The following is a 22,686-nucleotide window of genomic DNA, read 5'->3' on the forward strand; positions in this document are numbered from 1 at the left end:
CTAAATATCCTGCATTAAGAGTTTAGCCAGTTATGGACTCAAGGACCATTTAAGAGTAAGGTCCAAGATTCCCCTTCACCTCTAGTTCCACTATTCCAGCAAGTGACCAAGAATTTAAATGAATTGATTTAGTTTAATTGAAATCACAGGATGTCCTAAAAGTTACAAATCCAGGACCTATTACACCACGAAGTATGGAGAGAGTGAGTGAGCTCCAAAGTCAAGGATCTCTCAAAAGGAAACACTTTGCCATCAGCAAGTCATTACCAGGAAGCTGTTAACTCAACTACTATGGCTAGTCACAACAGCAGCATCACAAACAGAAGAGTTCTAGCCTGAACAAAACCATTTAGGGCTTTATAGATCAAACCCAACTTTGTAATTGCAGTAGCTTAACGTGGAGGTGGCAAGAGTCTAGTGTCACAAGATCAGTGTCTGCCATTCTTCTCAGATGAGAAACTAATCTTCTGCTAGCTGAAGTTGGAAGAAGACATACTGACACTTCTCTGCAAGTCCAGGAGCACTAATGAGTCCAAAAGACCCCGTGCCCCGAAATCAGGCTAACCAGAGATCATAACATCTTCAAAGCAAAATGCAAGAGCCATCCCTTTTCAAAAGCCTTCCCTAAAATACGTACATGTATGAGCTACACTTCATTGAAGAGCATTCAGAAATATTCCAATACTTTATCAACATACATTCATGAAAAAAACCAAAAAGCTACTCATTTCCGATATCCCTTTCAATATCACCTACTCAAGTCTATTAAAACCACAAAGATATTAAATTTGCTGAAGCTATATTTTCACAATCAGAAGATCTAATACTCCAGACAAGAAGAACCAAATAGCATAACAGTACTGTTTAATTAAAATAGAAGTTCTGTTCTCTTTCTATATTAGATGTTATATACACATTTTAAAAATATTTCTTTTCTCTAGAGCTATATAGTATTCATACACTGTGGACACTATTAAGTAACTTCTGTTGAAATCATATGCTTTTCTTATGAGTACAACCTCCCAACTCTAAGTATGAAAATGCAATTCTAAAACATCTTGCATTTTTGCCTGTTTGGAAATATGATAATAATCATGTAGATGTATGTGTGCCAACATTACTTTGCCTCCACTTCCACACGTGTAATCTTTTGGGAAACAATGATAAAGTTTGACATTTTAATTTGTATTACTTATGATTTCTCAAAAAATCAAATGTAATTGTTGATCACTAATTATACAAGCAACACCCGTGCAGCTAAAACCCTCGAGCAAAGGGTTTGGCTTGTAACATCCCTAAGTTTTAATATAATAACCTGTTGAATTTTGACAAATATGTCAAATCTACTAAACCAAAAAAGGACAGACCTTAACCATCCTCCTCATCGATAGCAAGGGTTTTCAGAAACTTCAGCTAGGATAAATGCAATGGATATAGATACTTACATTGAACTCACAGAAATCAATGCTATCAAGACTTTTGCTTCTATGTATTCTTCCTTTTATTCTTCTTAAAGAAGGTTTTCCTTGACTCACACTACATGTAGCACCATTCGGATTTTCAGATGATGGAGTTACCCTGTCAGATAAAAACAATTATGTATAAGATTTTGAGAAATCTCAAACACTTGTTTAAAAGAAGACAGATTGTAAGACACAAACAGTGTAAATCTAAACAAGTGATGAGTCTTACTAGAAAACCAAGTTTTCACCCAATAAGCATCATACACATTGTCAATCCTAAACAATAATTAAAGCTTATAGACGTTAACATAATGGGTGCCATAGAAATACTTATAATAAATAGAATAATACCTTTTATTAAAAGCTGTCAGAACAATGAAATGGATCTCAATAGAATTTATTTTTCTGACAATTTTGAGGAAAATTCAACCCTCTGATACAGGATTATGGCTCCCAGTGACTTTGACAGATTACCACTCATAAGCGTTCATGCCATTGGCTTTCTAATCTTTTCCATTTTGTGAATTTTAATGACTCTGCCACTACTACTACTACAGGTAATCTAAACTGAATCTGCAACTGCAGTACAATACTATGAATAAGTGATTCACATTTCAGGTTACCTATTGGGAGCTGTTAATGACTTTAAACTAACCTGCTTAACGTTAACCAAATGTGTTAAATCCTGTGTGAGGTCAAATTTTGAAATGTGAGGTAAGCCACTAGTCAACCTGACAAAGTTTTGGAAAAGGACATTAAAAGACAATCAGAAATGGACCAAAAAGGAAGAGAGCACTTTAATAACTAGGATAATCAGTGACAAGGTGAGTTAGGTAATATCTTTTATTGGACCAACCTCTGTTGGTGAAAGAGAAAACCTTTTGAGGTACACAGAGCTCTTCAGTCTACAACATGAACATTCATGTGTCTAAACATGTTTTTCCAATTATAGTTATAAATGGCACCTAAGATTAATATAGCAGAAAAAATTTTTAGAGTTACTTTGCATTTGACAGCACTTTGGGTAGCCAGTTTGTTGTTTTCCATGTACAGTCAGTTATTAAGATCCCTGTTCAAAAAAGCACGTAAGTGTTTGCTTAACTTTTAGTTTATTTGTTTGGAGTTAGTGTATTTATCATGTGATTAAGTGCTCTGCTCATGAGTGGAATTGTGGGGGGAAAGGTCGGCGTTCTTTTTCAAGCTCCGCACATGCGAATCATGCAAATGAAATGCTGCTCACAGTAGATTGTGCTGGTATTCAAAATAAGATTGGCTCCATTGGACTCCTTGAGCTTGGCTCACCCTCAGTGGGGAAAAAATATGCCCATGGGCTCTGCTTGGCTCCTGGTGCTGGGCTTCTTCTTGATTAGGGGGAAAAATATCCAAACTCCTGCTTAGGACAGAGAGGCATTTGTTTTGTGGGGAAGGAGAGGAAATAATTGCAAACAAAGAAACTGATACATGAACAGAGATCCTTTAAATGTTCATATCCGTTGCATCATTAAAAAAAACAGTTGTAAATATGACTGCGTTATGTGTAGTTGTTTGGTACCTAGGATTTATTACATACAGGGTATTGTTACTGCCCTTGAAAATGTAATTTTGATTTTATTTTTTTTGGTAGTGTTACTTGGAAGAGACTGCAGAGCCAAGCTGGAGGCACGTGTGTTTTAGATGAGTTTAGACATTTCTTCCTCAGGCTAAAATAGTTGTAATTTGTTATTGTAAGGGTCGCTAATAATTTTTCATGTTCACTCAAGAGAAGTCACTTTAATGCTGAATACTTTTGTCTTAATTATCTCCTTCCTTATATCATGTTAAAATATTTTAAGTGAGTGATGTGCACTATTTTGAGATCTAGCTTATATTTTAAAAGCACCTATGCTAGGCCCCTTTGCTATACATTTAAATTACTATAAATTCTAATTTTTTTAACCCATAGGCTGCAGTACTGCCTCATACTGAGCATTTCCTCTGTATTTTTAAAAATCATTCAACCTCAATGAAAGAGCGCATATAAAAATAACAAATTGGTTCAATCAAGGTCATTTTTTTAATCGAGTATTAAAGAAGGATGTGTTGGCTGGGGTCTTCTGGGACATTTGGAAGCCCCTTGTTAAAATTCTGTTGACTGAAAGGGAGGAGCATAATTTTCTGACTCTGATGGAATCCATTCCCCACTGTATAATGCTAAAGAATCCCTGACAGAGATTTCTTAACTCTGGAGTTTACAAAAATGAATCTGAAAAGTCAATTTTTACCTCTGGAGATCTCAGATTGGGGCAAGTATTGTTAAAAAGAATCTCTAGGAGAGGATGCCCCTAATCCTTTATGAAGCCTCTCACTTCACCCCCTCCCTCTACAGAAAACAAAATAATATTTAATCAAGAAATTAAAAAGCCACTCTCCTGTTAGCAGTGGAAAGGGGGATGCTTTGCATGGTGCATAGCAGTGGGGAAGGGAAGGCAGACTAAGCCATTAATTTCTGCAGAATTTAAGTTATCACTTTTAAAATACGTTTTTGCATTTATGGTTGAGAAGATGACCTTGTAAGTGTGAAACAAATGTAAATCAGTCCGGTGTTGTCTTACTGAATCTACAGTAGACAGTTCCATTGACTTTGCTACTGCTCATAACTTTACCAAGCAGAAACAATAACAGAGTGACTTGTCCATTTCACTGCTGCTATTCAGAATGCTGTGTGCAGCAGTGAAACTCTCAAGAATCAAGTCAATTCAATATTGTTACAGTAGCAGAGGCATCCACTAGCATTAGTCACAAAGAAGGAGGACTCAAAAAATGGAGGCTGTAAAGTTGGAGGAGAGAAGCAGATATTCAAAAAACATGAATCTGGCCTCCCAAAAGTTCAGAGATATTTTTTAAAAAGCTGAATACTTTTTATTTGCCTTCTGACTTTTGAGTCTTTAGGGTTCACTTGCTTACATTTTCAAACTTTCCTTTGCATTCATGAGGGCTAGAAATGTACTTTAAAAAAAAAAAGAAAGAAAAAAAAAGAAAAAAGGAACACAGACTCTCATTTAATCTTATGATTCCAGCAGCTAATACTTTATGACAATTGCAAAAAGTCACAAGAGTTATAATATAATCATGAGACCTAGCAACCCTGGATAACTCTTTCCTTCTTCCACCTTGTCACAGACAGGAGGCTCTGGCGAAGGAGAAGAAACAGAAAATTCCCAGCAGATAAGGGGATTGAGGTTCCACTTTATCCCATATATCTACTAACCATAGATTTAAACAGAAGATGGCTTACTAAAATGGGGGTTTTGGAGGGCCAGTCATCCTAGTGGTTGGAGCACTTGGCTTTCAGCCTCTTCTTGGTTGAGGAGCTTTAGTCTTCAAGGTAGGAGAGGGGGAGGAGAACCCAGGCCCTCTCTCTCTCACGGCTCCCAGCCAAGGACCCGTGTGCATCAACCCCTGAACAAGGGGAGCCCTCCCAGTAGGGAGTCTAAATCCACTGTCCTGGGCTACTTCCTACCTCTGTCTCCAGTTTGGGGAATGGCCCTTCTAGTCCAGTTCACTGGGGGGCTTGCCTCCCATAGTGCCTTCTCATGGATCTTGGGTGGTATCCTGGCACAGTCCCAGGCTCCTTTGGGCAGGGCAGCTGCAAGTTGGTGATGCCAAACCCCGCAATACTTCTGGGCTGCACTCTGGTGCCAGAGGCTCCTATGTCTCTTTCATAGTCTGCCTTGGGAAACAATATGCACTCCCAGGTGGCTGCCTTGGCTAGCAGGCTAGTGACCCTTCCTCTCAGTTAAGGTGGCAGCTAGCTCTTGTCTCTCCACCAGTCAGCCCCAAACTAAGCCAGGTTCTCTTCTTTTCTCCCCCCTCCAGACCTGGCATTGGCTGCAAGTATAACAAGGCCCAAAGGCTTTCTTTAACCCATGCAAGTTTCTCTGCTTCATCACAAGTCTCTAGGAGGGTCAGGAGACACCACCCAGGTAGGATTCCCAACAACCTGCCTCTTTCCTGAGGGTGGCAGTAGAAGTGAGGGTGATAGCGCATTCCATCTTGACCTAACTTGTGGATGCCTCACTATGACTTTCATCTTTCATGTTTATCTGATTAGATTAAGTGGCGAGTAAATTTTGCAATTCCTATACATAGTACATTTTTTCAGGAACAATATATTGTGGCATCAGAGGTGTCCAGAGGAAAGAGGTGAGACTGCTATCTTAAATAACAATTCTTTAATACAATCAGAGCCTCACAAAGCAGCACCACTAAAACTGGCTAGAGAACTGGCTATAGAACACTTTCTTTTTCACTTTCTATTCTTCTGGCCTTTCTCAAAACACATCCAATTGCAACCCCACTAGTAAGAGGGGGGAAACCCATTTATAATCTAAACATTTACAGCAAATAAACATAATACAAGTTGATGGGTGGTGTTGCCTCCCCCTTTAGTTATGAAAAAGCACTTTTGTTTAAAACTAGAAAACCAAATCAATTATTTAGTCCCTGTCTTTAAACACATTTATCTCTCGCATACAGGATTTATCATAAGCTAAAGGGGGGAAATTTGTGTTAAATTTTTGTTTTTGTTAAAAAAATTGTAGTACATTACTGTAATACTGCTAGTTTAAAGGTTTTTGTATTAGGGCCTGAGGAAGAGATTTTCAAAGCAGTCTAGTGGATTTAGAAATATTAGAAATCAAGATTTTCAAAAGTGATTAGTGATTTTGGGTGCCCAATTTGAAATATCTTGAACAGGCCTGATTTTCAGAGAGACTGTGTGTTTGGTATTTTCTGAAAATCAGGTCCTTTTAATGAGGCTCAGTTTGGGCAATGGAAAAATCAAAAATCAAAATCAGCTTTGAAAAATCAAACTAGTAACTTTTGAAAAACTATGCTGTGTAAATTCTGACTAATTTGAAAATCTCAATTTGAGCCTGCAAACTTTACTTAGCATCCATAATCCTTACTCACAAAAACAGTCTATTTGACTTCAACATTGACTAGTCCCTGATCAGATCTTGTATCTTTGTAAATTTCATTCCTGTTGATCAGAAAACGTATCTTTGTAAATCTACCTAAATTATATTTCTATAAACTAAATAAAGTCAAGTATGCAATATATTTTAGGGATCTTGTTCCATTCACTTATTGGCAAATCCGCTAACCTATCAAGATATCAAACTTCACTGACTCACGAATAATCCATCTGTCAAAAGACGATTTAAGACATAACATAACTAGGCAGAATGTATGTTCAAAAAATTATATAAACTATTTATAATGCATGGTATCATAGCTTTCAGAAAAGGCCACAAAATTTAGCAGATTTTCTCCATGGTGCCAGAACAATAACAATTTAGATATAGGTTTGATTTGTTGACAATATACAGTAAAAGAATAAACACAGTTATTAAATATTATACATGAAAACATCTACATGTGCACTAAAACGTGCATTGCTGTTTAATTTCTTGCTTGTGATACAAAGAGTTAAAAAACATTCAGGGTCACAGATAAATTTTGGCTGAAACAAACTGGACTAATTTCAAAATGTGTTCTATTCATGTCAGTTACACTTAATAGTATTTCAAAATTTAACACATTTTCCAAGGCAGCTCTTTTACCTTCTTCCTGTTTAACTAGTGTTACAGACTTTTAATGGCCTACTCAAGTTTACTTTAGCAACGTGTGTGACTGGAGTAATTACAGAATTTCAATACAATATTTAAGTACAAATTTAATCTTATAAATACAACTTAAATATTATTTCTCTTATTGCTGACTACTGTTGTTGCAAACTTCACCACACGTTTGCCATAACACCACATGCATCCTTCAATAAAGGCTTGATCTTGCCCTGCAAGGTGCTGAACAACTTAAATGTTATTTCTCTTATTGGTGGTTACAGTTCATTCGGAAAAGTATGGAATAAAGATATTTACATTTTCACATTTTGTGTATATTCCTACTGATGCTCCTCTGAAATATTTAAAGCAATATTTAAAGTCACTACAATTAATGTTCAGTTGAAGGTCACACAGTAACTGAATATTTTCACAATAAGCAATACCAGAACAGAAAAAAAAATCAGAATTTTAAGCTTATAGGACTTATATCTGTTTTCTGACTATAGTATGAGTACTTGAAAGTTACGAAGCTTGACATCGGAAGCTAAGCTTCCCCATTGCTAAAAAAAATAGTGATGATGTTAGTAGGACTCAGTGATATCAACAAAAGACAGGAAGAGCTAACATTCATTCCTACTGATCACCCTGGGAAGATTTGAATGCTAATTCCATATTGCAGAAATATTTGTTTTTAAATGATTAGTGATAGGGCCAATCAGATTTTCATGAAAAAAGACTAATAACATTTATTAAAGCCAGGCATTGTGCAGACAGCTGCTGCTGTGCAAACTTCCTCACATTCTTGCCATGACACCACATGCATCCTTCAATAAAGACTTGATCTTGCTCTTCAAAATATTGAACATTCTAATACAGCAAAGTGCTTATGCATGTACTTAACTTTAAACGTGGATAACTCCCCATTGACTTCATTTAGACTATTGTGCTTGAAGTTAAGTAGGTGCTTAAGTGCTATGCTGGATTGGGACCAGAATGTTCAGCACTGTGCATGATCAAGCCCTAAATGAATCATTAAGTCCCAGTTATTCATATGTCTTGTTAATAATAGCCCCAAATGGCGGAAATGACCTAGTGGAAGCAGTGTATGTGTAATTTCTTCAATCTGATACATTACATATTTTTCTTTAAACTATGGGTCACCTCAGACAACCACAACACATGTACAAGAGTCTCATATTTACACTACCCACATTTGTCTTAATAATTGCCATAATAATCTCGATACAATTGACAGAATCTTATATCTTGTTTTCTGAGCTTTCTGGCAAAGAGTTCATTCCTGCACCATTGAAACCAACAGAAGTTCTAACTCTGATTTAAGTGGGAGCAGGATCAAGACCAAACAAAGATGGAAGATTCTTTTAGAACTCTTGCAGACTGTGATTTATTTTTCTCATTCAAATCTTCTCCTGATTTCACATATATTTCTTACAGAAATTGTCTTTCCATTGAAAGGCTTTAAAGTCTAGACATTAAAACCTTACTCCCAGTTTGGTAGGAAATTACATGCGTATTAATTACATGACATCTTCTATTTTACAATACATTCAGCTTGCAGGTATTGGGATTTCAGTAAATATTGACTTTGGCCTACTGTTTTAAGATTCTTACACATCAATAGTTTATTTTCCTTAAGTAATTTAGCAGGTGTGTTAATTCATGCTGCACTCTATCTTAAAAAATGCAACCCAACTATCACCTGATGTTGACAGTAAAAATCCTGGGTTGTCTTACCAAGGTTAAAGAGACTGACATAATTTTCTGTGTGTGATTAACACATCTCAAATTCTTAGTTCTGTTCTTTAACAGCTGGTATAGCCAAGGTTCAATGTCAAAATAAAGGATTCACAATTCTCCAAACCTACAATCCTGTTTCAAATTTGAAAGCAGTAGTTCTACCAGAAAGTCTTAAAAGTGCACATCTGCAAACATAATTTTAAATGTAATGTAGCAAATAATAGTTTATTTTATAGAAAGTGAATTTCATGCTCATAAAATGTGCCAGCTGACAACTTGGGAAGTGAAGGCCTTTATTCACAAAACAGGTGAAACACAGGCAACAGCACTGCAAGCTTCCCACACTACCTCAGCTCTGACCTGGACAGAGGGACCTCTCTTAGGAAAGAATTTAGTCACTTTTTAGCTTCTCTGCTAATTACTGCCAAGTGTGATGGTAGTTTTGCCACCTGGGAATAAGACTGGGAACATCCAACTCACTTAATATAGCCTATTAAATAGGTATCAGGTGGAATCAATTGTCAGACAATGGTAACACAGATTGGGTTTGAACTGGCATCCTAGAGATGAAAGTTTCTATAGCAGATTACCCATCCCAGGAGATATCCAGCATCCATCTTTTTTGTTTTGATCTTGTAGCTGTGCTTTTTGTGTTTCATGGAACAGGATGTACAATTTTTATGGGGGGGGGTGAGAAGTGGGAGGAAATTAGAGTGGCAGATGCTCTATAAAGAAATAAACAATTGCTGCTACCTTTTTCATTTTCATTCAGTAGGATTCAGGTGGATTATCTCCACAAACAAAAGATAAATATTTTAAACCTTTTTTATCAAATGATTTATTTTTCTTGCACTTACAGTATGTACTAACATATAAAACAATTTCTGAATCTGCCTGGGCAAAAAAGAATACTGAAATTCTCATTTTTATAAATTTGAAGAATATGCTACCATTTTATCATATTAAAAGTATGAACTAATCTGATTTATACATTTTATTTCTGTACATCAGGTTAGAAACTATTGATGATATATGGTAATAGAATGTACCTTTTACTTTGCATTTTTGTAATATATTGCATTGATTTATATAAAAATATATTTCACAAAAACTAAGCTTTATATAATGTATGATTTGAAAATAAACTAAACTTAAACCACAATAAAATCTTAATTACAAAATATCCCTTAAGCATACCTTTAAATGTAGAGGAAATTACTATTTTACCCACAGAGACATAGCCACAAAGACAATGTCATATGGACCCTACTCAGGCTCCTAATGCAAAGTTGAAACCTGTAGTATCATGTCACCCACTGATAGGGAAATAACAATTTGAAACACTAATCTAAGGATGTCAAATATAAGGATTTAAGTAACTGACACAAATTCTTGTATAGAAAAAAGCAACATGTTTTTGTCTGATCCTTTCACCTAGACCATCAACAACCTAATGCAAATGACATTGGATATATAGCATATTTTTCTTTCAACAAACAAAAGTTTGGTCCTCATTTAGGACCCACTATAGTGTCTGTCTTGTCCCTTGGAAAGCAGGGAAATTTCACCATAAAGCTACGAAATATAAGGCTGATCAAATTCTCACTGAAGTAAATGGATGTACACATTGCTGTATACAGTATGCAATATCAGCAAAGTGAAAAGGAATGACATTGCTGGGAGGCGAGTACAGGTAGTAGCACTTTATGCTTCTGACATAATCAATCCCAAACCACTGTATACAGTACAAAAGTGGGTTTTCTTAGGAAAATCAAAGATAACCACATGAAAGAATATTTTTTCCAAGGAAAATGTTTGATTTTGTGTGTTACAGTTAACAAGAATATGTTTTTGCCAATTTTGGTTACTAAAATAATGTTATTTTCTATAAACTTTATAGTAAGGTTCACTATTCATGCTAGAAAGATTATTAGATATACTTCATATAAACCTAAGTGACTTTTTAAAACACCAGAATGTTAAATTAGTTTTCTAAATTTTACATTTTCTGCAATGAAATAAAAAGATAAACTATGAAAAAAATATAGCAAAGTATATTTTGGAAAACAGTTGTTAAAGGAAGCTTAAATCAAGTAAAATGTTAATCTAATGAAGTTGGCCTATCGCTATTTTATTCTGCTTCCCTGTATTATGTATTTCCTTGACATTGTCTGCTCTGGACGATCATGTGAGAATACGGACAAAATAAAATAATGCCAAGATCTGTAGAAGGTATAAAAATATGTGCTGTCACAGGATGCTGTTTGTGAAAACAGTTCATTTTGAAGCCATCTCATTGTTAAACAGTATGTCTTAGCACTTCTTTCTCAGACATTTTACACTCTTTCACTGTGACTCATGGCCATGGTGATAGGAAACCATAAGAACACCACTGCTCAAGTTTCGTTCTCAATCTTATGAAGATATTTTTTCTTAAGGTGCAAATGCAATTCAAGATCCAGGATGTTTTCCCCAGAAAATGTGGCTTTGCAGTCAGGTAGATTTTCTCCTTAATATAGTTTGTTCTGATAATGGCATGCATCCTACTGCTTCAATCAGGCTATCGGTGGTCCCTTACAAGACAAAAGAGTGACTGGATATTGCAATGCCATATGCTTCCTGGTGTCCTACTCACCCACATTGCAGTTTTACAGTACTTTATATTTTTCTTAACATATTGTCAGTTCATCTAGAAAATTAGTTTAGCTCACCAGTCAGTAAGCACAAAACCCACTGGAGATGTGTCAAAGAAAAAATAAATATATTTTGAAATTAAAAGTATAATATTACATTTAAATATTGAACGTCCCTCTTTGAGATTCACACCTGTCAAGAAAATAGTGGGTTGGCATTTCAAAGTTAGGCTTTATTCATACTACAGCTCAAAGAAACAACTATAAAACAATCAAAGGAAATATACAATCAGACTGCCATGCCTATAATATGCAGTGTTGTTGTAACCTATAATAGACCTTCCTTGTAACTACCCTTGCACCTTTCTGAAGGAGCTGCCATTATCTCGTTTTGACAAAGGTTTGTTGTTTCTTTCTGAGAACATTTATTATACTGAGAATTGCACTTCTGAACCATGGAGAGGCTTACAGTTGGGTGCTTCCTAAAATCAAGACGTTTTAATAAAAGAAAACTGTAGCGGGTAAATGGACAGTTCAACAAAAGGCTGAACATAATGATTTGTCTTTGATTTAAAAAAAAAAACTATTGGTAAATAATTCGTCATGACCGTTCCATTGTGGTGTTTTCTGTTAAACAAATGGGGCCCCTTTTAAAATTATTTCCTGATTTGTTTTTAAATAGGACCATAACATATGCCACAAAACAACAATAAATGCCCGGCAGTGGTAGGTCCGACATGAGTTCATTCGCCTTGCACAGGATGCACTGTTTATTCATCCCAGCCCAGCCCCCAGCCCCAGTAACAAAGCAATGTGTGTGACAAGGTGCAAGGTTCAGCCGGCTCCCCCATCATCCTGCATGCAGCGCCCGGCAGCAACCTGGCTGGCTCCTGCCCATTTTGTGCCTACTCACCACAGCTTCCTCTTTAAGGGCATCAGACTGCCCCTGTTGGAGGCGGTCACCCCTATGGCCATCTGCAAGACAGTCAGGTATTTCTGATACTTCATTTTGCCGTCGCCCCCCCTGTCCCTGCCTCGTCCCCGCCGCCGCCACCGACAGAGTCTCTCCAGCCGCTGCATGCAATCATCAATTTTTTATTTCCAGGCATCTGCCGTCCCTGCGTCGCGCTTCTTCCCCTCCTCCTCCTCCTCCTGCTGCGCTCCCTCTGTCTCTGCCCCCCCAGCTCACGCTCTTCTCCTCCTCCTCCTGCCGCGCTCTCTCTAACTCCGTCCCAGCTGACGCTCTCCTCCTCCGCCGCCTCCTGCCGCGCTCCTTCTTTCTCTGCCTCCCCCCACAGCTCACACTTGTCTCCTCCTTTTGCTGCCGCGCCTCTCCTCTCTGCCCTCCAGCTCTCGCGCGTCTCCTCCCCCGCCTCCTGCCGCGCTCCCTCTCTCCCTAACCTGGGATCAAGCCCTTCCCCTCTCACTTAGCCCACTCACCTGGGCTATCTCGCTTTGCCCCCTCCCCTCGCCAGGTACCCTGAGCATTGCCTCCCGGGGACACTCTGACCCCCATCCCTCAGGGCACCTGGGGCCTCTCTCTGACCCCCCCGTCCCTCAGGGCACCTGGGGCCTCTCTCTGACCTCCAGTCCCTCAGGGCACCTGGGGCCTCTCTCTGACCCCCCATCCCTCAGGGCACCTGGGGCCTCTCTCTGACCCCCCATCCCTCTGGGCACCTGATGGGCCTCTCTCTGACCTCCAGTCCCTCAGGGCACCTGGGGCCTCTCTCTGACCCCCCCCCCCCGTCCCTCAGGGCACCTGGGGCCTCTCTCTGACCCCCCCCCCGTCCCTCAGGGCACCTGGGGCCTCTCTCTGACCTCCAGTCCCTCAGGGCACCTGGGGCCTCTCTCTGACCCCCCGTCCCTCAGGGCACCTGGGGCCTCTCTCTGACCCCCCGTCCCTCAGGGCACCTGGGGCCTCTCTCTGACCCCCCGTCCCTCAGGGCACCTGGGGCCTCTCTCTGACCCCCCCCCGTCGCTCAGGGCACCTGGGGCCTCTCTCTGACCTCCAGTCCCTCAGGGCACCTGGGGCCTCTCTCTGACCCCCCCTCCCTCAGGGCACCTGGGGCCTCTCTCTGACCCCCCGTCCCTCAGTCCTCTGGACACCTGGGGCCTCTCTCTGACCCCCCATCCCTCTGGGCACCTGATGGGCCTCTCTCTGACCCCCATCCCTCTGGGCACCTGATGGGCCTCTCTCTGACCCCCATCCCTCTGGGCACCTGGGGACCTCTCTCTGACCCCCCATCCCTCTGGGTACCTGGGGAACCTCTCTCTGACCCCCCATCCCTCTGGGCACCTGATGGGCCTCTCTCTGACCCCCTGTCCCTCTGGGTACCTGGGGACCTCTCTCTGACCCCGAGTCCCTCTGGGCACCTAGGGACCTCTCTCTGACCCCCATCCCTCTGGGCACCTGGGGGCCTCTCTCTGACCCCCTGTCCCTCTGGGAACCTGGGGCCTCTCTGTGACCCCCTGTCCCTCTGGGAACCTGGGGCCTCTCTCTGACCCCCCGTCCCTCTGGGCACCTGGAGGCCTCTCTCTGACCCCCCGTCCCTCTGGGCACCTGGGGCCTCTCTCTGACCCCCCGTCCCTCTGGGCACCTGGAGGCCTCTCTCTGACCCCCCCATCCCTCTGGGCATCTGGGGGCTTCTCTCTCTGCTCCGTTCCCCACCCCTCAGAGGGTTCCTGTGGAGGGGGTCTCTCTTTCCCACGCACCATCACTGGGCCCCTGGCCTCTCTCTCCCTGCCCATCTCCGGTAGCTGGGGTCTGCCTCTCCCTCTTTCCAGAGCAGCGTTATGCCGTCCCACGGACAGTTCAGTTACCCAGTGCCGCTTTGCCGCTGCCATGCTTCCAGCCCAGGGCTGCCCTCTCCCCTCTGGGTCTCTGTCCTCACCGCTCTTATCTCATTAGCGCCTAGAATAGCCCCATGTTATTTTAATCCCCACCCCCACCGGCTGCCACCATCACTTGTGATTTAGCTGTAATCAGGCTGTGGAGCCAAACACCGCATCAAACGCAAACTGGCTGCTGCTTAGAGGAGATGCCCACTGTGCCCCGGGCATAGGGGCTTGGAAGCGTCCCAGCCGTAGCACCTTAAATCAAAACCTCCTTCTGAACAGAGAGAGAGAGAGAGCGAGAGAGAGAAAAATGGCTACAAACTGGGTTACAGAGGATCCCCTGTCCCACATTCACCTCTGGCCCACAGAGATCCGAATTCCTATGCAAAGCTTAATGAATCAACAGTAGAAAGAACATAAACATCATTCTTGATTCTCTCACATCCAGAAAAATGATAGATTTGAAAGACAGATGGCCATTAAATAAAACCTATATATGTGATATATTCATTCCTAGACATCTGTTCTCTGGGCACTTAACAGAAATAACTAACAACAATCATGTGTTGCATCTTATACTCAACACATACTAATAAGAATGTCTTAAACCTGTTTTGTGCCTTTCACCCCAAAGTTTACTAATATTTACATATGGCACTCCATAGGTGCCTATAAAACGAAGTTCCTGACCTAAAGGGCTTTCATTCTAAAGACATACAGTATATAAAGTGATAAACAGTGTATCACCATACTATGCTTTCTATGTACTTACAGAACCACCGAGGTGCAAACATCTCTGGGGTGGAGGTAGGCTTTTAGCTGACAGCCTGATCAATAGCAGTGTGAGTTTTTTTGGCTGCAGATACCAGAGCAAAACATGTCCAAGGATCTTTAATGTCCACATAAAACAGAGAAGATCTAAAACAATATAATAAGTCCTCCAACAGCAAAAAGGAGACAAAGTAATTTGGGCCTTGGCACAAAAGATGCCACAGATATGCTCAGGTGTGAATACTGGGATATAGCATTCCAGGCTCACAGGGCCTCAGCAGAGAAAGCTCTACTACCAGTACTCTCAAGATTATGAGAGATAGTCCAAAATCATAATCCTATCCATCTCAGTTGCCAGAATAGGTCAGTGGACTGGCCCCATATTATTTAAGGGTGTGTATATTTAGTGCAGGTGCCATCAACCCACATTAATGATGAAGTAATAAATTTGTACCAAGATATTACAGATGTATGAATTGTATGAGCTGTAGTATTTACAGTGGTGATTTAAATAAGTGCTCTCAGCCTCATTAAGAGAGAAAAAAATACCTTAAAATATTTTCATTTGCAAGACTCAAATATCAGAAATTTCCTTTTTTTTTTTAATGCCTCAAAATCAAAATAGACTATATTCTACCAAGGTCTATTCCGTACATCAGGAGATAAGAAATGCCAGCATTACACTCACAAAGTATAACAGATGTTAATTAAAATCATATAATAATAATCATATTGCTATGGTCACAATAGTGACTGGGCAATTACAGTTTTGTTCTCCGAGCCAGGAAATCTGGGATTAGTAGAAACATCCTGGGGTTCCAAAATATCATAAATAGGAAGGTTTGAAAATTCAAGCACTGGCTCAGTGTCTCTAACATTGGCCTACTCCTCTATAGCTCTCAAGACACAGTTCATGGGTTCTTGTTCGCCTTCTAATAGATCCAACATTTACAAAATTGGGAATTACTTAATTTTAAAAAACAACCAATAAATTAGACTCTGGTCAGGAGAAAGACTAGGGGTGGGAAATACAACTTTCTACTTAACTGTCATTCATGTACTTTCTAGGTTTTGCCTTTGAAACTAATGCTGCTAATGTACTGCCTACTGTGTACATGTATGACTGCCATCTAAAGTACAGAACATCAGACCAGCTCAAGTAGGTACCATAAACCTTAAGAGAAACAGGAAATGTGATTAAGATCAGAAAAGTGACTGAAAAAATGCAGCTTTCTTGTTCAATTGAGACCTGCTCCATGTGCACATGCAGAGTGGTCTCTGTTTACTTTCATGACTTTGAATTACTCTTTATTGTTTTTACTCACTTCTGCTCCAGAGCCCACACAAGGCTATGAGAGAGCAGAAGCTGATTTTTATTCTGACATATCATCAACAGAATTTTTTAGCTAAATTACAATTACCATCCCTGTTTTGCCCTTACTTTCAGTTGTGCAACTCCATTAAGACAATCATTTACACCTGTGCAATGCTGGTGAAGCCAGTCCTTATTATTGATGAAGCTACACAAAGAATGTTGGCTTCATTTTCAAATTCCAGGTTGAATATATAGCTCTAGCAGCTAGAAAAAAAAATATATATATAATATTATAAATTAGTTATATTTTGATATGAAATTATTGCTAGGATAAACATGGAGCCCTACAATGACATTTTTACAAAGTCACATTTGAGACTATAAATTCAATTTATGAGCCTGTGCAGGAGGATAGACATGGATCTGTGGATCTGTTTCTAGTGTTTGTGTTTACGTACATTACAATATCCTCCTCAATTATGCCGTCAGCTTTATTTTTTATATGTTCAGATGGAATAAAAAGATCAATCTAGTTAGAAGGTAAATAATTTTAGGCAGGGGCTATGTCTTCATATGTATTTGTACAAGACCTAGCAAAATGGGCCCACAAATGCATAATAGCACCCTTACTATTATGATACAAATTCATAATAATAAATATAAAAATAAGCTGGGCTTTTTCATGCTAAGTCAAAAACATGTTTCTCTCCTGCCCTAACCCTTGAAGACTCCCAAATCAGAAATTGCAGGGATGTTATATACACAAAGCCTGATTCTTCCTAAAGCAGGAGTTCTTAAAAAAAATAATGAGCATGTGAAACACTAACCTGAACCTACTGTAGCTCTCTCTGAAGAGGGCTAGCTAATAGAAAAAATCTGCCCATATGCAAATCTACTGAAAATAGTACTTTAGTTTGAAGTGGAAAATATTTTCCAAATTCTGTCTACACAGCAGCTTCCACTACTGGAACTGTGTTGATGGTCCCAATTTTCCGAGTCCAGGCAAGGCCACAGAATTTATAACTTAAACAAAGGAATGGGCACAGCACACACAGTACAGAATAAACTCTGAGTAGCCCACATTCATCAGCGGGACATGGAGTATCATCCACAACCCTCTGGCCAACAGGTCCCATATCCTTAGTATATACTTTTTTTTCCTCATATGCTTTTATGTCAAGCATTAGCAACGAGTTTTCAGAATACACATTGGGGATATTCTACACTACTGCAGCATTTAATATGACATGAACAATTCATATTATACACTTCACTAGGTAAAGTGACATTTTAGCATTCCAGAACCTAACATGATACAGCATTGTCATTAAAACTGTCATTAAATAACTGTGCTCCACTATTAGTTGAATTTCCTAATAAGTCTTCCTTCTTAACAAAAAATCGCCCTTCTCATAATACTTCCTTTTTCAAAATAGGTTATTCCATTACATTTCAACATTTACTCAAATATAATCATAGCATTAATGTAGCTCTCCCAGGCAGGGAAGTCTGTGAAACAGGCTGTCTTGTCATTTGAATCTGTGACCTAGGCATGTCTAGACTGCAGTGTAAGCCCAGGGCCAGTGGGACTTGAGTCAGCTGACCAATGTTAGGGAAAACTAGGCTTGAGCATCTACATCGTATTTTAACCTCATGTTAAGATTTTTCTAACCTGTGCTCAAACCTAGGCCTCTGGTGTCCACACTGCAGTGCACAGACTTGAGTCAAAGTAACCATATACTAGGGTCCCTAGTGCCCCCGCCATACTGAAATGTGGCTGCTTTAGCCATAGGACTATGGTGCACTATGGGTAATCCTTAATGCCCACTTTGCATGTTACAGGAGTTTGAAGCTTGATTTGCTAAAGGGTTGATCAGTTTGCTCTCCATTAAAAACCCAATAGGCTCTCTGATAGTGTGCTTGCAGATCAGTGATCAGAAGAAATGGGTTAATGCTGCCCTGAGCTGCTGCCATTTGCCAAGGGTGGAGAAAGGGGTCTTCCATTTCAATAGAGTGGATTGCACATTGTTGGGATAGAGAGGACTAAGGAAGTTGTTCCATGGAATCGTGGGATACTTGCAGCGGACTCCCGGGACCCAAGTAGAGTAGGGCTGTATCTACACTGCAAAGCAATAGGGCTGAGACCCTGGGTCCTGGCTTAACTTGAGCTCAGATCCTCCAGTCCTGCAGGTCCTGAGCCTTTCAGGTACAAGCCCTGGGTTAATAAGTGCAATTGCAGTATAGATGTAAGGGGGGTTAGGCTGGAACCCAGGCTAAAGCACAGACTTACACTGCAGTGTAGACTTACCCCTTGAGGCTTCCAGAGAAGAGAAAGGGGACTGAAGTCTAGTCTACATTAGAAAAGGTTTGCCAGTATAGCTATACTGTCAAACACTCCTAGTGGAGACACAGTTTATGGTAAAAGGCTCTTTTGCCACTATGGCTTATACCAGTTCCCTGAATGAAAGAAGCTATACTGACAAAAGGACATTTTTGCTGGTATAACTGCATCTACAGGAGGGTTTTTGCTGACATAGGTATGTTGATTAGGAGTTTTGATTTTGTTTGACACTCTGGACTGACATAGCTATGCCAGCAAAATTTTAAGTGTACACTAGCCCTAAGACTATACCTGTCAAAATAAAGTAAGAGTGCTCTATAGCATCTAAAGAAACATCTGGTGGGGTGACTCCTGATATTACCATCTCCCCATCCAAAAGCAAGGACAATTTTATGTGTGTGCACAACAGATACAAAGGAAAACTTAAACAAACAGCACATAATTAGCCTGTAGAATTCACTGTCAATTGGATACCAACAGGACTCCATTGGCCATCACATACAGTCCCCAGCTAAAACCTCTCCAGCGCATCATCAGGGATCTACAACCCATCCTGGACAATGATCCCACACTTTCACAGGCCTTGGGTGGCAGGCCAGTCCTCGCCCACAGGCAACCTGCCAACCTGAAACATATTCTCACCAGTAACGGCACACCGCACCATAGTAACTCTAGCTCAGGAACCAATCCATGCAACAAACCTCGATGCCAACTCTGCCCACATATCTACACCAGCAACACCATCACAGGACCTAACCAGATCAGCCACACCATCACCGGTTCATTCACCTGCACGTCCACCAATGTAATATACGCCATCATATGCCAGCAATGCCCCTCTGCTATGTACATCGGCCAAACTGGACAGTCGCTACGGAAAAGGATAAACGGACATAAATCAGATATTAGGAATGGCAATATACAAAAACCTGTAGGAGAACACTTCAACCTCCCTGGCCACACTATAGCAGACCTTAAGGTGGCCATCCTGCAGCAAAAAAACTTCAGGACCAGACTTCAAAGAGAAACTGCTGAGCTTCAGTTCATCTGCAAATTTGACACCATCAGCTCAGGATTAAACAAAGACTGTGAATGGCTTGCCAATTACAAAACCAGTTTCTCCTCCCTTGGTTTTCACACCTCAGCTGCTAGAACAGGGCCTCATCCTCCCTGATTGAACTACCTCATTATCTCTAGCTTGCCTGCATATATATACCTGCCCCTGGAAATTTCCACTACATGCATGTGTCGAAGTGGGTATTCACTCACAAAAGCTCATGCTCCAAAACGTCTGTTAGTCTATAAGGTGCCACAGGATTCTTTGCTACTGTCAACTGGGTTTTCAGTGCACAGATCTGTGTTGGGGGAAGTGCAAAACTTTATGCCTAAGGGGATATTCTGGATTTTCCCTGGTATGCAAAGTGGACATACCTATTGATACATCACTATATACATATATTTCCCCCTGCATGCTAACCCCAAGGATTGGTGGAGCTATGGCCCTGCCTCCTACCTGCCCTTTTACTGTCATAATGTGGCCCTGGAAGAACGTGGAGGGAGAAGCCCTGCATTGTAATTGTACCAGGCCCTTGCATGGACTGCTAGGAGGAAGGGAGATGGGGTAAAAAGGCTTCTTGTGCCCTCCCCAGCACAGCTCACCTATGTAAGGGCTGCACAAAATCTGGTTTTCAATAATAATAAAAGATTGGACACAATAAAAATAGCATGTAGCTAAGATATAAATTGTATATGCTAAGTGTCTTGATGCTTCAAGGCATGAACTGATTACTTCAGTAGTGGCAGAAAGGAATTTCCTAACCCATATTAGTGCACAATTGACCATTCACTTTAGGGCAGGTTTTTGCCTCTGAAGTATCCTTGTGACAGGGCAGCCCAGTTGGCGGCAGCTTCTACATGGCTATGGTGAAGGAAATGCCCCAGTTGCTGTAAACTGTATCGAAATTATATACAGTTTTCTAAAATAACTTAATCCTTAAGTTTAAATTCTTAAATTCTGAGGCTTCACTCAATTAAAGTCTACATAAAGGAAATGAGCTTTTTCTGTGTTGCCTCCAAAGAAGCAGAACCATACATCTATTGGTTTCTAGACTTGCTCTCTATAGAAATTCATGCGATGTTTTTGATTGTGGGCTGTCAAGAAGGAGGGGCTTGCTAGAATTTATCCATTGAGATCCTCATTAATAACTTGCAAGCAGCAATTTCTGTGGCCTGCTGTTTGGAAGAAAGTTTTAACACTATCTGTTATGGGGTATGCAAACCCCACACTGAACAACAAGGGGTTAAGGAGCTGTTCTGGGCTCAGCCAGCCCAGCCCTGCCACACTTGCAAGAGATGCCCACAGGAGGAGGTGTTAAAAGGAATCAGAACAGCTCACGTGGGGGCGGACCAGTGTCAGAGAGGGAATGCTGAGGGAAGACAGGATCTCTCCCTACATTAACAACTGCCTGAGGGAAGGGAAGACTTGCTTCAGATATACTCTGAGAGGGAGACATTCCTTGCTCTTGCTCATGGACTCATACTCATGGACAAATTCCCCTTGTTTTATTTATGGACTACCCAGCAAGGGAGACAGTTGGAATTGACATGGCTGAGGGCTAAGCCACAGGAGGAGGAAGCTGCTGCCCAGAGAGAGAGAGGGAGCTACCAGACCATGCACAGCCACCAGGAGGTGCCAAGTGGTGAGATGATCCCTTGCATATCTCCTCATCACAGATGGTGAACTTTGGACAATAGTGGGGTGGTAGAAAGTGGCTCAGGAAAGGCAGCCTAAGGAACTCCTGGCAGACCTTTGATAGCCCTCACAGGGCCCTGGGCTGGAGCCCAGTGGAGTGAGAGGGCTCAGGCTCCCTACCAAAGCCCTGCCCTGCAGTTTGAAAGAGTTAAGCTCTCACCACTAGGCAATACTCTCCATGAGTGTAGGCCATCACACCATCCTTGCCAGATCCTATGTGGAGTACATTCATGCTACTACAATAAAATATAGGCTGTTACTGAAGTTAAGATATGGAATGAGATGGACCTACACTACAGCGGTTTCTATGCTTTTAGGTTTCCCTTTTTTTTAGTGGGCGGAGGGAATTTTACATTAAAAAAGAAAAAGCACCTTAAGTCAAAATTATTCACATATTATATTATGCCTGACAAACACGACTCTATCATAGGATTACATAAGCTTAATGTAGAAAAAAATAAGCCTATGCATGAGTTCTATTAGCGCTCTCTGATACAGTTTAATCATGTAGAAAACTACTGGAGGGAAGAAATCACCAAGAATACAATTTCAATGTGAGAAGCTACAAAAAAGAACTGTAAGTAATATAACTTCACATAAAAGAGCTTAAGAAACACACTATCATCAGGAACTCATCACAACTGCAATACACAAAGATCCAATTACAGTAAATAAATTCCTTAGTTGCATACTGTCAAAACTGCCACAATACATGACACTGAGGTAAAGTCTGGGTAGATCTTACTACCACAGGTGCTGACTTTCCTCTGCCCTAGGCTCCGTCAACACTCGCCTCTTCCTGCCCCTGATCCACCCCCTCCCCGCCCCTTCCCATCCAGTTCTGCCCTCTCCCCTCAGCGTGCTGCATCCTCATTCCTTCCCTCTCCCTCCCAGCCTCCTGCATGCTGTGAAACAGCTGATTGCAGTGGTGGGTGGCACTCATGCGTGGGGCCTGCTGGTGGGTGGGAGGCGCTGAGAGGGTGTAGGGGAGTTGATAGGGAGGCTGCCGGTGGGTGCTCAGCACCCACCATTTTTTCCGTGGGGGTGCTCCAGCCCTTGATTTGGAGTTGGTGTCTATGCTTACTATCTTGCTTTGATACCGGTGGCATGCCTGAGGAGGAAGCCTCTGAGCACATAACATTTAAAGGCAGAAAGCAGGATCATGAACACAGGGCGTTGTTATAGGCCTTTGAAGAGAGAGAGAAGCAGGTT

At 41.0% G+C, this 22,686-nt stretch overlaps 1 protein-coding gene across 5 annotated transcripts in view; it reads right to left on the reverse strand.

Annotated features, from left to right (window-relative positions):
• TJP1 (tight junction protein 1) overlaps positions 1 to 12,555 on the reverse strand; it is a 319,386-nt gene extending 306,831 nt beyond the window's left edge. For 2 of the 5 annotated variants that reach the window (XM_050967885.1, XM_050967883.1), the window contains exons 1-2: positions 12,374 to 12,555; positions 1,446 to 1,578 (exon numbers count right to left, since the gene is read on the reverse strand). In XM_050967885.1, the coding sequence (XP_050823842.1) occupies positions 1,446 to 1,578; positions 12,374 to 12,540 (300 nt within the window). In that variant the 5' untranslated portion in view covers positions 12,541 to 12,555. The remainder of the gene's footprint in view (positions 1 to 1,445; positions 1,579 to 12,373) is intronic. The other 3 variants (XM_050967893.1, XM_050967884.1, XM_050967886.1) reach the window with 2 other exon arrangements.
• Positions 12,556 to 22,686: the final 10,131 nt, after the last annotated feature.

Source organism: Gopherus flavomarginatus, chromosome 9 (assembly GCF_025201925.1).
Source record: "Gopherus flavomarginatus isolate rGopFla2 chromosome 9, rGopFla2.mat.asm, whole genome shotgun sequence".
In the NCBI taxonomy this organism is placed as follows: domain Eukaryota; kingdom Metazoa; phylum Chordata; order Testudines; family Testudinidae; genus Gopherus; species Gopherus flavomarginatus.